Source organism: Ipomoea nil, unplaced genomic scaffold (assembly GCF_001879475.1).
Source record: "Ipomoea nil cultivar Tokyo-kokei standard unplaced genomic scaffold, Asagao_1.1 scaffold1619, whole genome shotgun sequence".
Classification (NCBI taxonomy): domain Eukaryota; kingdom Viridiplantae; phylum Streptophyta; class Magnoliopsida; order Solanales; family Convolvulaceae; genus Ipomoea; species Ipomoea nil.
The window spans coordinates 847,579-862,809 of NW_017618047.1; the positions used below are offsets into that span (position 1 = coordinate 847,579).

Genomic DNA, 15,231 nt, shown 5'->3' on the forward strand with positions numbered 1-15,231 from the left:
AAAAAAAAAAAAAAAAAAAACGAAGAAGCAACCATCGCCTTCTCCGGTGAGAAGGCAGCCCACACAGTGGGTCGCCTTCTCGCCGGAGAAGGCAGCCCAGTTTCCTTCTCCGGTGAGAAGGCAGTCCCTCGCCTTCCTCACCGGAGAAGGCGATGGTTGCCTCTTCGTTTTTTTTTTTTTTTTTTTTTCCTGCCTCCTTGCCTTCCTACCGTCCATTTTTTTGTTTTTCAATATATATTTATTTTAAATTTATGGTTTCAATAGATAGATTTTTGAACTTGATAATTTTAATACATATATTTTATAAATTTACAATTTCAATTCATATTTTTTAGTTAATATTGTTGTTTGTGAAATGAAATTACTTGTATTTTGAACGGCAAGGAATTCAAATTGGACTTAAATGGCTCTATATATATATGTGGTGTGTGTGTGTGTGATGTACATGCATACAATCAACAATTTACAAGCTATGGACGGTTGGATAGATAATTTGTTTAGCTACAACGATCAAAATCAAAGCCAATTTCTTAGTTACAATGGTCAAAATCAAAATCAACAACATTACGAGGTATTTTAATTTTTTTATTTGAATTGTTAGTGAAATGTTACAATTGAACTTATGTATATTTGTTCATTGCTTTTATATATTATTTAGAAATTTAAGTTCATTGCTTTCATATATGTTCATTGATTTCACATATATATATATATATATATATATATATATATATATGTGTGTGTGTGTGTGTGTGTGTGTGTGTGTGTGTGTGTGTGTGTGTGTGTGTGTGTGTGTGTGTGTGTGTGTGTGAACTTAGTAAATTGAATTTTACGTATTATTTATATATTCATTGCTTTTATATATTATTTAGAAATTTAGATATGTATATTTATTTTTGATTACAAATTCATTGCTTTAATATATCAATATTGAATATATTATTTTGTCTTTATATATTAAGAGTTGTTATTTGTTTGTTTGTTTAGGACGAAAATGCAATCGAACTTTATGATGACAATAGAAATAAAGATGATGATCAAGTGAACCTAAATCTCGAGGTTGCATGCGAATTGTCTACAGAAACGGTAAACAAAATTCATACGCAGATAAGAGCTCCATATTGATATATATATATATATATATATATATATATATATATATATATATATATATATATATATATATATATATATGCATGTTGACTAATAACATCATGGGACTATATTGTTTTTTTTTTTTTTTTAATTATTATTATTAACTTGTAAGCATGTAAGCAACAACATGTTTGTATATATTGTGCTTTAATTAGTACGTATACTTAATTTATGTTTTTGTTTTTGTTTGTTTTTTTTTTTTTAATTTGTTGGTATACATGCATGTAGTCATTCACGCCTTAATACTCAACTTAACATTTTATAATCTTATACCCACTTTTTATTAATTAATTAGGTATTTTTATTATTGATACAAATAATTTTTTTATTAGGCATTCATGTCTCACGAAGATTTAATTGAATGGGTTCAAAGTAGAGGTCGGAATCTCGGATATGTTATTGTGATTAAAAGGTCCCGGAATAAAAGTCCTACAGTTATATTTCAGTGTGACCGTGGTGGTACTTACGTGCCAAAAAAAATCTCATCTAAAAACACGGGTACAAGAAAAATTGATTGTCCATTCCAATTGGAGGGGAAATACATACGTGTTGATGGTTGCTGGAGGGTAAGGGTAATATGTGGAGTACATAATCATGATCCTGCATTGCACCTTGAAGGTCACCCTTATGCAAGGCGATTATCAGGAAATGAAGTCGAATTGGTGGAAAATTTGTCAGCGATGCATGTGAAACCACGAGATATTTTAACGTCTGTGAAGATGCAAAATCCGGATAATGTTTCCATCACAAAAACCATATACAATGCACGCCAAAAATTCCGGATGATGGATAATGCAGGTAAAACTCAAATGCAAGTTGTTATGTCTTTTTTACATAACAATGGTTATGTGCATGAGAGTCGAACTAATAATGCAACAAATGAGTTAGAAGATTTATTCTTCGTTCATCCTAAATCTATGGAGAAGTGGCGTGCATTTCCACATGTCTTGTTGATAGATGCGACGTATAAAACAAATAGGTACTCGATGCCCCTCGTCGAAATGGTTGGTGTAACTTCGACCAACATGACATTTTGCACAGCGTTCGCCTTCATGCACAAAGAGAATGAGTCCAATTATACTTGGGCATTAAATTGTCTCAAAGCCACAATTGAGGGATGCATTACCCCGCGTGTTATCGTCACGGATCGAGAGTTGGCATTGATGAAAGCATGTAAAAATGTGTATCCGGATGCTAAAGGATTACTTTGTAGATGGCACATCTATAGAAGTATTTTGAGAAAGTGCAGGGCATCGATCCCATCAAACCATCATTGGGATTTATTCTACAAATCATGGAACGCATTAGTTGAGTCTCAGTCTCATGACTCATATATGTTCCATTTAGCTCAAATACAAGCAGTTTTGGTTGACTATCCAGGTATTATTCGATGTATATTTTAATATTTTGTTAATAAGGCATATTTGTTCAACTAATGCAATTATTCACATTTTTAGGTGTTTTTGGTTATATTGATGATAATTGGCTGCAACCATATAAAGAAATGTTTGTATCTGTTTGGACTGATCGATATCTCAATTTTGGAAATCACACCACGAACAGAGTTGAGAGTCAGCATGCCAAGTTAAAAAAATACTTAGAGTCATCGCAGTCAGATTTGGAGACATCATTGGTTTATATCGACAGAGTCATTCAGTCACAGGACACATCAATAAAATCAAGTCTTGAACAAAGCAAAATTTTGATTCGACATCGGTTCAACACTGTCACATTTTCAAGAATTGCGAGGATTTGTGTCTATTCATGCACTGAATCTCATTTTTAATGAGTTTGAGAGGGCACGGGCTGGCGGGATTACTTTTGAAAATTGTGGATGTCGATTGCGAACAAGTTGCGGGCTTCCATGTGCACACGAGCAAGTAACATATTTTAACTGTGGTAAGCCTATCCCACTTGATTCGATTGATATGTTTTGGAGGAAGCTCGACTTATCATCTTCCATCAAGAAACAATCAAGAACTGGTAAATTCAACATATTGAGAAAGCTGAGGGAGTTGATCGCGCCATCTACAACTTCGATCCGTGAGCCAGCCGTGCAAATAAATGTTCGTGGGCGTCCCACTTCAAAAAACAAATCTCTCATAAGAACTGTATCTCTCAGAAAAACTCAAGCCGAGCCAAATAATATTCAATTTCAAGACCAAGCTCGGAATAGTTGTTCAGCTGCACCAACTTCAGGTGATAGACACTTTTACCATCCATATATGCTTCAACTTCCGGTTATATTCCATCCTTTCATCATGCAAGTGCAAGATGTGAGATCTGACGGAAACTGTGGATTTCGAGCCGTAGCTCTCTGTCTCGGTTTTAAGGAGGACGAATGGTTCAAAATTCGATCCAATTTAATCGAAGAACTAGAGTCTCACACAATGGAATATACCGATATGTTTGGAACTCAAGGATGATATAATGTCTATAACATGTTCAATTTTTTTGCACAAGATCGGTGTGCACCAGTTGAGCACTGGATGACTATGCTGGAGATGGGTGTACTAATTGCTTCCCGATACAATGTGATACTACATGTTTTGAGTATGGCCGGCAGTACAACATATTTACCACTTCGATCTAGCCCACCACCTTGGTACGAGCATGTAGCAATAACCCTCGGTTATGTTAATAATAATCATTATGTTAAGGTAACATTGACAGGAGGGTACCCAATGCCTACAATTGCTCCACAATGGGCTTATTTTAGATATGATTGTGCAAATGCATGGATGACTCCATATATGAATAGGATTGAAAGTTACAATGAGCATGTACGCTCTAATTGTACTCGGGAAAATGTTATATTAGATTGAAATTGAATGAATTTATTTTTTATTTTTTTTATTGTGAAGTTAATGTATTTTTACAATTTTTAGCGATTCAAATTTAATTTATTATATCTCTATAAAAAAGATAAAATAATGTATACAACAAATTTAAGTTATAAAAAATATTAAAATAACAAAATTAATCATTATTTTTTTATTTAAAAATTAAACCATAAACAAAAACAAGTATTGAAAATAGAAAGTTAAAAAAAATGTATTGAACAAAAAAAACAAGTATTGAAAATAAAATTTAAAAACATATGTATTGAAAATAAAAATTTTCAAAACAATTACACAAATAATTTAAAAAAAAAAAAAAAAAAAAAGATCCCGGTCACCTTCTCCGGTGAGAAGGCGAGGGACTGCCTTCTCACCAGAGAAGGCAGTCCGTCGCCTTCTCACCGGAGAAGGTGACGGACGGCACTCATCTTTTTTTTTTTTTTTTTTTAAATTTTAATATGTTATTGTTAAAAAAATAAAAATAAAATAAATATTACTTTGACTACATTTATTAATAGTAGTCAAATAGTACTTTGGTATTTGCACCATCTATTTGACCTATTATATAGGAGGTCCAAATAGCAAAATAGGTGGTGCAAATAGAATCTCCCATAATAAAATATAAATACACATAATAACTTCAAAAAAATATGAATAAATACATCTACCCACACAATTAATGCATTCATACTTGATAATCTTGTTTATATCAAAATGCATCCACACTTTGGAAGGAAAATTTTGTGGCTAGATTCTGCTTTATTATATATATGTATATGTATATGTATATAAAGAAGATATAAAGATTATATATAAAGATTTGAATTTTTTTGTTTGAAAGGAATTTGAATTTGAAATAACTATTTTAATTATATAACTAACGTATTTAAATAAACCTTGTAAATAAAATAGCTGGCGATATTTGTCAAAAATCTCCACCAAAAACTTATTCATTTGAAAATGGTTATTTATGTAAAAACTATATTTATTTTATATCTATTTTCTCCTCTTTATATATGTGAAGTCAAATTAATTATAATTGATGTTTAAATGAATGTATACACAAATTCTATTAAATATAAAACTTTACCAATAAATTCGAATACAATAAACTTTTTTCCATACTTCATTATATATATATATATATATATATATATATATATATATATATATATATATATATATATATATATATATATAGTGAAAGGTTCCTGTGCATTTGTTGCTTCCCGTGCGGATATGCGTGGGATTTGTACTCAATGTGCGTGAGTGTTGTGTTTAATGTGTCTGAGATTTGTACTTAATGTGCGTGAATGTGTAAAATGTAGCAGAAAATATTATGTTAGCTTCTTCCCCATCCCCAGTAGCCATTTACCCCCTCCCTGATGATGATGATGCAGAGGCGAGCTATGGAGGTTAAGAATTATGGGAATAATACAACAGAAATCTACACTTTGTTGCTGTGCAAATTTTACTGTGCGTGCGTTATTTATATAAACATTCAACTGCATTGAAGGTAGCTAATAACCCAGAATCCATGGCCAAATTGAAGGAAGAAGTAACAAGAAGCTTGGGCGTTAATGTGCATGAGTTTCTATTCTACTTCTTTCTGAGGTCGTAATTCTGAAATACTCAGGCACATTAAGCACAAATCTCACGCACATTAAACAGAATACTCAGGCACATTAAGTACAAAACTCACGCATATTAACATGACGCACATTAAGTACAAATCTCAGGCACATTGAGTACAAATCTCACGCACATTAAGTATAAACCTCACGCACATTAATCCGCCGCACATCCGCACGGGAAGCAACAAATGCACCTGATCCCTTCCATATATATATATATATATATATATATATATATATATATATATATATATATATAGAGAGAGAGATAGAGAGAGAGAGAGAGATTAGCTATAATAATAAAATATAAATATAAATAATAACTTTAAAAAAATATGTATAAATACATCTACCCACACAATTAATGCATTCATACTTGCCAATCTTGTTTATATCAAAATGCATTCACACGAAAAATTTTGTGGCTAGATTCTATTTTATTATATATAAATATAAAGATAAAGATAAAGATAAAGATATAGATATGACAAGAGAAATTAGACCAAATAATGTAGGGGTTATATATAAATATGTCACGTAATGAGATATAAGAAATGAGAACTTTATATCCGTATACGAGTATACAAAGTAATTGGGAGTTCAACTGGTTGAATCGAGAGGGGTCGAATAGCTGGGTCAAAGATAGGACAAAAACAACAAAAAGTGGACAAAAATATGACATTATATTTTTGAAAGTTGGACGAAAATAGGAAGACTCTTCTTGCAGAGCTTATATATAGTTTATTTTAAAGCTCTGTTCGGTAACGCTTCCAAAATAAGCTCATAGATTAAAATAAGAGCTTATTTTGGAACGTTTTCAAAATAAGCTTCTAGCTTCCTAACTTCTCTTTTTTTTTTTTAATCTTTATCCTTATTATTTTAAAGAAATGACATAATTTACACTTCCCAATTAAAACCATTTTTTCTTCTCCTTTATCCGCAACTTTCACTGCAAATAATAATAATAATAATAATAATTATTATTATTATTATTATTATTATTATTATTATTATTATTATTATTATTATAGATCTAGATCTTTGTGTTCAGTCTTAGAAATCACATGTTGTATCCTTTGACTTTGTTTGACGCATTTAATTTGGTAATTAATAACTGAATTAACTAAGAAAAGTTGAACTCCCTAACTCATTGTACTAGTTTAACTAAGCTTAGCGAGATATATTTTATAGATACCTCTCATCTTTTCTTTCAACCGCACATGAGTACACCATCCGCATTTGAACTGTATTATATTCTATATATATTTTATGTATATACATCTACGCTTTCTTTGGATATGTTTTTGGTGGGTTGTTGAAAGTAAATCACATGCATATATGCTCTATATCCGCTGGCCACTGCACGTTAGAGTAATTCAACTTCAAAATTCTGTATTATCCAATACAAATGACCTCAAATACGACAAAATTAATATTGTTCAGCGGGCACTATTTGAGAGAAGAGACCCAGATTCGAATTTCGGCAGCGATAGTATGGAAATTATATCTAAAGTGGGCATATTTCTTGTGCGCACCCGACATTTGGTCCTGTCCACTGAACCATTGAGTCACCGTAATTTACATCCTCCCAAATACTCTATCAGGTCGGGGTGTGGGGACCCTTAAAGTTAGGGACTCAACCATTTGGGAGAAGATTGTTAATCAACCAACCCATGCAGTAGTATACTTCTAGTTCATATATACTTCAAGTTTGAACCAATTCAATTCATTAAGTAACTGAACCTAACTTAAGCTTAAAATCTTTTCAATTCACTCGTGCCTCGTTGAGTTACTCGAGATATATAATTCAAATGTTATAAAAAAAATAAAAATATTTTAAAAAGACATGTGTCAAACATGTGAAGACTTAGCATGCTAAATAAGTCACTTTAGATTTAATTGAATATAGGTTCAGGAGATCTGAATGGAACTATTCTTATTAGGAAATTCAATTTTACTATGCAATCGACTTAGAAGGTGAATTTAACAGATTTCCTAATATTTATATGCACTGCAAGATTATAACTTATATGACGTCAAAATGATGACGTACGCAAACGCCCGTTTGTCCAATGCGTAACATGTGAATTAAGTCGTGCAAATATATTTAACGCCAACATGTATATATGTGAACAATGATTATTTGAACTTAAATTTTTTTTTGAAAATATATGTGGTGCTTTATTAAAAATATGTCGAAATAATGTCTGGTGGGAGAAGATCCCAGTACATAGCAGCCGATTGCTGATATGCTGAAGTAGCTAAGGCATGAGCTATAAAATTGTCTAGTCTAGAAATAAAATGGAAAGAACAAGACTGAAAATAAGATGTAGTTGCTCTGCAGGCGTCAATGGCATAGCCAACGTAAGTGCGAAACGTAGTAGACGGTGTAGTAAGATAACGCTGTAGCATTAAACAATCTGTATATATTTCGATGTTCTGTTCCCCTCGATCCTTTAACCATGACAAAGCCTCCTTGCATGCCAATGCCTCGGCCATAAGTGGTGAGAAACAATCCGGGAGGGGTGCACTGAAGGCCGCGACATACCCTCCATTCATGTCTACGAGGATTGCCCCAACCGTAGCCTTGCCCGTATTGTGTATAAACCCCGCGTCGATGCGACATAGCCTCCGAGGTGGCTCTTCCTGTACAATACCGTGAGGTCTGAGTGGCGCATGAGAGCCAAGATGTTGAGATTGCGTTGCAGGCAGTGGTACGTGGTTTTGGACTGCTGGCGGGTTTGCCCTTCTCCATGCATGCAATGCCGAATTCGCTGCTGCCAACAAAGATTGTGGCCGTGGTAATAGAGCATTCCAAACCGCCCCGTTCCGTGCTCTCCAAATATTGTAGAGGATTGATGCTGCATATAACATCCCATCAAAATCTAAAACATTTAAGAGCTCACCAAACCAAATATGAAAAATATTCGTTATAATATTGGGGATTGGAAGGTTGGATCGGTCCCAAATGTTCTTTGCAAATTCACATAACACTAAAGCATGCATAGTGTCCTCTTGAGATGATCCACACATGGCACAATATGGGTTTACTTCTACCCTCTTTATAAGCAAATTAGAAGTGGTAGGCAGTATATCACAAATGGCTCTCCATAGGAACATTCTCCATTTTGGGGGTATTTTGAGTTTCCACAAGGTTAACCACTTTGTAAAGGTCCCATTCTCATTCCCATAATTACCAACTATTAATCTGTATCCGCCCTTTACAGAATAAACTCCTCTCGGGTCCCCAGGCCAATACCAAGTATCATCATAATCCGGAGAAACTGGTATTTTAAGAATATTTGCCACATCACTAGGATGAAAAAGATCAGTTAAAATTGAAAGATCCCAAGTCCGTGTTTGTTGATCAATCAATCCCACCACCTTAGCATCCTGTAACTGTACTGGCATCTCTGTTTGTATCATGGGGTCTTGGTCGTCCTGTAACCAAGGATGGGTCCATATGAGTGTAGATTCCCCATTTCCAATCCTCTGTCTTACCCCACTACAAATGATACTCTTGGCTGCCATAATACTCCGCCAGCAGAAACTAGGATTATTTCCCACTTGTGCATCAAAAAATGAGCCTTTGGCATAATACCGTGTTTTATATATACGAGCTACCAAGGACTCAGGTTTAGTAAGCATTCGTCACGCCTGTTTTCCCAACATAGCCAGGTTAAAAGCACGCAATTCCTTGAATCCCAAACCCCCATATTTCTTAGGAACACACAGTTTGTCCCAAGCCTTCCAATGTATCCGTCTATCAGTTCCAGAGTCCCACCAGTAACGATTCATAGTCCTCTCAATCGCTGTACAAACAGAAGTTGGCAGCAGGAAGACACTCATTGAAAAGGTAGGCATGGATTGTGCTACACTTTTCAATAAAATTTCTTTACCTGCCTGTGATAATAACCTCTTATTCCATGACCCAATTCTTTGCCGGATTTTATCCTCTATATATGCAAAAGCTGCCTTTTTGTTTCTCCCTACAAATGAGGGGAGTCCCAAATACTTGCCAAAATTAGGAGCCTGGCCAACTCCCAGAACTTGCGCCACCACTTCCTTACTTGCGTTACTCGTGTTCCTACTATAACATATGCTTGACTTGTGGTAATTAACCACTTGCCCAGATAAATCCTCATAGACTGATAGACACCTCTTGATCTCACTGGCCTCTTGAACATTGGCTTTAAAAAACAGAAGGCTATCATCAGCGAAAAACAAGTGAGAGATTGGGGGAGCACCTCTTGCCACTCTGCATCCATGGATCAAACCCCTATTGTGAGCCTGCTGTAATAACAAAGAAAGGCCCTCTGCACAAATAATAAAAAGATAAGGAGATAATGGGTCTCCCTGCCTTAAACCACGTGTGGGTAAATAGGTTCACTCCTAGAGCCATTCACCAATAAATTATACGAGACTGTAGATACACAATTCATGATTAACTGCACCCATCCAACATCAAAACCCAAAGCCAACATCATTTTTTCCAGGAAAGGCCACTCCATCCGGTCATAGGTCTTTGCCATATCAAGCTTCAGAGCACTCCACCCCACCATGCCACACTGTTTCCTGTTCAAAAAATGACCCACCTCCGCTGCTACCAAAATATTATCAGTTATAAGCCTATCTGGAATAAAGGCACTCTGCGATTCCGATATGACTCCTTCCATCAGCAGTTTCATTCTATTTGTTATCATCTTTGCCATAATCCTATAGATCACATTACTGAGGGCTATAGGACGCAAGTCAGTTACTAGCTCAGGGGTCTTTTTCTTTGGGATCAAAATAATATCTGTACTGTTTAAGCTAGGTGGTAGATTGCGTGAGTTAAGACATCCCATGACAAAAGTCGCAACATCCCCCCCCTACCACATCCCAAAAATGTTGATAGAACCCCGGGTTCATTCCATCCGGGCCCGGTGCCTTATCAGGAAACATTGCAAACAGGGCCGATTTAACTTCATCAAATTCAAAAGGCCGTAACAACAATTTGAACTTAAATTAGAGTTGGTCAAGTTAATGTAGCAAATAAACAATGATCATACAGAATAATGAGAATATAAACAGGCAAAATATTGTATCAATGTAGACATAATATTTTAGAGTATTTATCGCTTATATGATCTCACGAATTAAATTTTGTAGTTACTTTTTGTCATTAAAACTTAAAATTTTGTGAATAATCACTAAAAATTGTACATACACTAAAAAAATGTTTTTATTATATGATAGTATATATACATTTGTCAAAATATAAGTGTTTATAAATATACTACGTTAGTATGTTATGAGATATAAGAAATAAGAACTTTATACGGTTAAATGGGTACAAAGCAATTAGGAGTTCATTTGGTTGACTCTAAGGGTCGAATAGCTCCGATTACATGGAAGTGTTAGGGAAATTGAATTTTATTTCGTTTAGTTCATGAAAATTAAAACATTTTTCATCGATAAAAGTTTTACTTAACTCACATTTGATATTATGTTTTCAATGGAAAACTAGTACGATAATTTTACCCTTATTGATTGGACACTTCAGAATATTAATCTATTGAACTATCATCTAGGCTTACTATTTAAATTAGTGAGCAATTATGTTATTTAATACCTCCATCAAAAATGAAAATGTGATCTTAAACAACCAAAAAAAAAAAGTCAAAACAGTCATGTTTTATTATGTATAGATCTAGGATTCTTTCAATCGCTTTTGAATCACAATATATATGTAATTTGGTGGGTTGTTGAAAGTCAATTAATCATCAGATAACATGCTCTATATCAGCTAGATGGCCACGTTAGAAATTTAGTTTGTAAATATCTGTATTATCCAATAAAGAATAAGATACAATTGAGATTGTTGGCAAATATATAAATTTGTAGTACTTCAATCATATTATAAATAGTGTGATCATATCTATACTTCAATCATATAGGCATTGCTGTTGCTGGTTTGGCGCTGTGAATGTGTGATGCGCGAAGGTTATCGCTTTGACAAGGCCCAGGGGGAATCGAACCAAAACTTCTTGCATCTGAAAAAGTAAGAGAACAGTGCGCATCCGGGGAATCGAACCCCGGTCAGTACCGTGGGAGGGTACTATGATACCACTACACCAGATGCGCTTCTCTGGTACTACGTCTTAGCTGAAAGTATCTAATTAGGTTTTTTTTTGGATTGTATCGAAAACCTTGTACAGCACTACAGCCCGTTGAATTTAGGACGTTCGAGGTGATCCTGGATTCTCCTCCAGCTCCAGTTGAGAATGAGGATAGTAGGATTAACGGGAGGAATTGCTTCAGGGAAGAGCACCGTCTCCAATCTTTTCAAGTCCCGCGGTATTCCGGTCGTCGATGCCGACATCGTTGCTCGTGTGAGTATCATTCCTTAATTAGGTTTCCACACTCCAAATTGTGGTCTCAATTTCGATCATTCCACCATTATTAACGTGCTGCTAAATGTATTAGAAGTAAACTTAATCAGTGGTTTTGCGGAATTCATGTGACAGTTGTTTGTGATTATGCAGAATGTCTTGAAGAAAGGCACTGGAGGGTGGAAAAAGGTAGTGGCTGCATTTGGAGAAGACATCTTGCAGGCCAATGGCGAGGTGGATCGCGCCAAGCTGGGTCAAATCGTGTTTTCTGATCCTGCAAAACGCCACCTCCTTAATAGGTGTTTATTCATAAGCATTTAGTTGTGTTTTTAGTGTCATAATTTGTGTTTATTCCTCAAGTACACTTAAATCTTTATGGAGTTTCACATGTTAATGCTATCATCAAGATCAGTTATCCTTTAGCTGCTTACTTGATTTTAAGGACCAACTCGGATAATTGGCCTTCTTGGTTTGAACCGGCAACCTAGGCTGGTTTACCAATAGTCCTTTGTAGGCCAGGGTCACAAGGCGGGGTTTACCCAATGTACACTCAAAGAGTGGAATTTTAATGTGGAGTAATTAACTGAATTGTGGATGTAAAATATTATTTGTAGAGTCATCGGTTTATTCATGCCAGATTGAGTTGGAATGCCATTGTATTATTTTCTTGAAAGCATAAGGAATCTGTTTAATTGTAGCAAAATGTGTGAACTATGTGTTTGCATTGTAGTAAGGAGCTTTTAAGAATGAGTTGCAGAAAATCTATGAGAATACAGTGTATGAGCTTCTGAGATTTTGTTATGATGCATTTGTAGGCTGTTAGCGCCTTATATTTCATCCGGTATCTTTATGGAAGTCTTGAAGCTGTGGATGAAGGGTTGCAAGATAATTGTTCTCGATGTGCCTCTTTTATTTGAAGCCAAGATGGATAAGTGGACTAAACCGATTATTGTTGTTTGGGTAGACCCGGAGACACAGCTTCAGCGGCTCATGACAAGGGATGGATCTATAGAGGAAGAGGCCAAAAGCAGGATAAGTTCTCAGATGTCTCTGGATGTAAAGAGGACAAAGGCGGATATTGTGATTGATAATACAGGGACACTAGAGGATTTGAATAAGCAGTTTGAGGCGGTGTTAATCCAGATAACAAAGCCATTGACTTGGACCGAGTATGCACTTACCAGACAGGGAGCTATTCTTGGATTGCTTTCTATTTTCGTTGGCGTTGTAATATGCAAGAAAAGTTTATGATTGTAATTTCTTTAAACTTTTCATTAATGTTTTGTGTTTGAAGTATTCTACTCGAAAACTGGATCCATTTGTTGAAAGTTTCTTATTGTGCTAACATAGCATGCAGGATACCAATTTCATTTAGTGAATTTTGTGTTTTCTGTTTTGAGACTCTGTTTACCTAGGAATTTCTCCTAGAAGAACCAGCAGTGGTCCCGTCGCTTGTCATTATTTTTATGAGCTGCTTTTGCACTAAGATTTCTTTTTCTGACTTTGGAACTTTTTGCAGTCCCATAATCTCTCAATTCATAAATTTCCACCAAGGGCAAGCCAGGCTTGTGTTCTCTTTCTTCCTCCCTTCTCTCCTTCCTTGCATTCTGTTTACTGTTAGTTTAGAGCAGCATTCATTTCCTAAACTGAGATGGCAAAAAACTCTGGCAATGATGGATTGGAGTCCCTAAAATACAAGGTATGCTCGTGTGTTTATCATAGATCAGTCACTCCCGCATATTCTTGCAGAATTTTACCATACAGAACTGTTTTTGTGATATAAATATTTCGTTGTTTCTTGTGCTCAATTTTGCAGACATGGGTGTTGAAAGTCTTCATCCATTGTGAAGGTTGCAAGAAGAAAGTCAAGAAAATTCTTCAGAGCATTGATGGTAAGTTCTGTTACTAGTTTTTGCTACTATTATTATTAAGTATTGGTGTATTGCTTCTGTATCTAGTTCTAGCTCACAAATATCCACCAATCCTAACCCCCCCCCCCCCCCTCCCCCTCCCCAACCCCCCAATCCACACAAAATCAGTTACCTATTACCAGTTAGTTGTCTTAGGAGTACTTGATGTACCTTATATATATATAATAGTTCTTGGCAGTGTGTGTGTGTGTTGGGGGGGGGTAGGAGTAACTGGGAACTTATGTATTGCTATATATGATGATCAGGTGTCTATGGAACTACCATTGATGCTCAGCAGCATAAAGTTAGTTTCACTGGGAATGTTGATCCCGAAACAGTAATCAAGAAGCTGGTGAAAATGGGGAAACATGCAGAGGTTTGGCAAGCAGAAGAGTTTGGCAATCAAGAGAAAAAACCTAGCAAGTCGAAGAAAAACAAGGGCCAACAGGAAAGCAAAGATGCTGATGATGCTAGCAACAATGAGGAGAAAACTTCGGTAGTGAAAACTGAAAGTACTATTAAAGATGGCAGCAAAGGCAAGGTAAATCGGGAAGGTCAACCAGAGGACATTTCTAGCAGTGTTAAGGAACCTATGGTGGAGGGAAAAGGTAGCTCTGGTGGCATTGGCAGCAAAAAGAAGAAAGGACAGAGCAATAATGCAACCAAAGGGGGAGCTGAAAAAGGTGGCAATAGCGATGGGTCTCCTTTATCTGCTCCCCGAATGGACATACCGAGTGGAATGAAAGATCCCAGCCTGCTGTGCCAGCAAATCCACCCATATCCTCAGGTTTACCATCCAATCCCAGAGTATGGAATGAGTTACAACACGGCGTATCCTAGTACTAGTAACTCTTCATATTATGATCCCGATATGCAACCTTATCCTTATTCCCATTACTATGCACCGCCTCGCCCACCGTCTGATCCAATCACAACTGTGAATGATCACAGTGACTATGATTATGATGATGCCGATGAAAGTGGATGCACAGTCATGTAACCCAACCTAAGTAATCAAGGGTTTAAAGTTAAGTTATTGTGTGTGGGGAAAAAAAAAAGAAGCTACCAGTACTGCTTGCTTTTAGTTGTATGTAGGACCAAGGTATAATATGGCTTTTCCTTCACCTGTATGTGTAATAAAGTTGTTTTTTGTTGGTGAGATTAATCTATATGGCTCTCTTTCTATAAAGGAGGAAATGGTTTTTCTTTTTAGAAAGGCAACTCTCTCCTTGGCTGAGAAAGCCTAAAAACCACCATGAATGAAGCTTTTACCCACTTTTATGTCAGAATGATGTACAAACACACACACACACATATA

At 35.6% G+C, this 15,231-nt stretch overlaps 4 protein-coding genes and 1 non-coding gene across 5 annotated transcripts; 2 read left to right on the forward strand and 3 right to left on the reverse strand.

Annotated features, from left to right (window-relative positions):
* Positions 1-7,914: 7,914 nt before the first annotated feature.
* On the reverse strand, positions 7,915-9,160 carry LOC109191248. The gene is made up of 2 exons (XM_019341832.1): positions 8,032-9,160; positions 7,915-7,919 (listed from the first exon to the last, which is right to left on the reverse strand). Exons 1-2 carry the CDS (start codon positions 9,158-9,160, stop codon positions 7,915-7,917), a joined length of 1,134 nt encoding a protein of 377 aa, XP_019197377.1.
* Positions 9,161-9,280: 120 nt separating this feature from the next.
* LOC109191249 lies at positions 9,281-10,341 on the reverse strand. The gene is made up of 3 exons (XM_019341833.1): positions 10,036-10,341; positions 9,529-9,919; positions 9,281-9,441 (listed from the first exon to the last, which is right to left on the reverse strand). The coding sequence occupies exons 1-3, from the start codon at positions 10,339-10,341 to the stop codon at positions 9,281-9,283; spliced, it is 858 nt and encodes a 285-aa protein (XP_019197378.1).
* Positions 10,342-11,684: 1,343 nt separating this feature from the next.
* TRNAG-CCC lies at positions 11,685-11,755 on the reverse strand. The gene has a single exon. It is a non-coding gene; the product is annotated as a tRNA-Gly (tRNA).
* A 34-nt stretch (positions 11,756-11,789) lies between these two features.
* LOC109191210 (dephospho-CoA kinase-like) lies at positions 11,790-13,351 on the forward strand. The gene is made up of 3 exons (XM_019341789.1): positions 11,790-12,003; positions 12,157-12,302; positions 12,819-13,351. Exons 1-3 carry the CDS (start codon positions 11,896-11,898, stop codon positions 13,252-13,254), a joined length of 690 nt encoding a protein of 229 aa, XP_019197334.1. The 5' UTR covers positions 11,790-11,895; the 3' UTR covers positions 13,255-13,351.
* Positions 13,352-13,502: 151 nt separating this feature from the next.
* LOC109191209 (heavy metal-associated isoprenylated plant protein 36-like) lies at positions 13,503-15,072 on the forward strand. Its single transcript, XM_019341787.1, has 3 exons — positions 13,503-13,702; positions 13,820-13,895; positions 14,180-15,072. Exons 1-3 carry the CDS (start codon positions 13,655-13,657, stop codon positions 14,911-14,913), a joined length of 858 nt encoding a protein of 285 aa, XP_019197332.1. The 5' UTR covers positions 13,503-13,654; the 3' UTR covers positions 14,914-15,072.
* Positions 15,073-15,231: the final 159 nt, after the last annotated feature.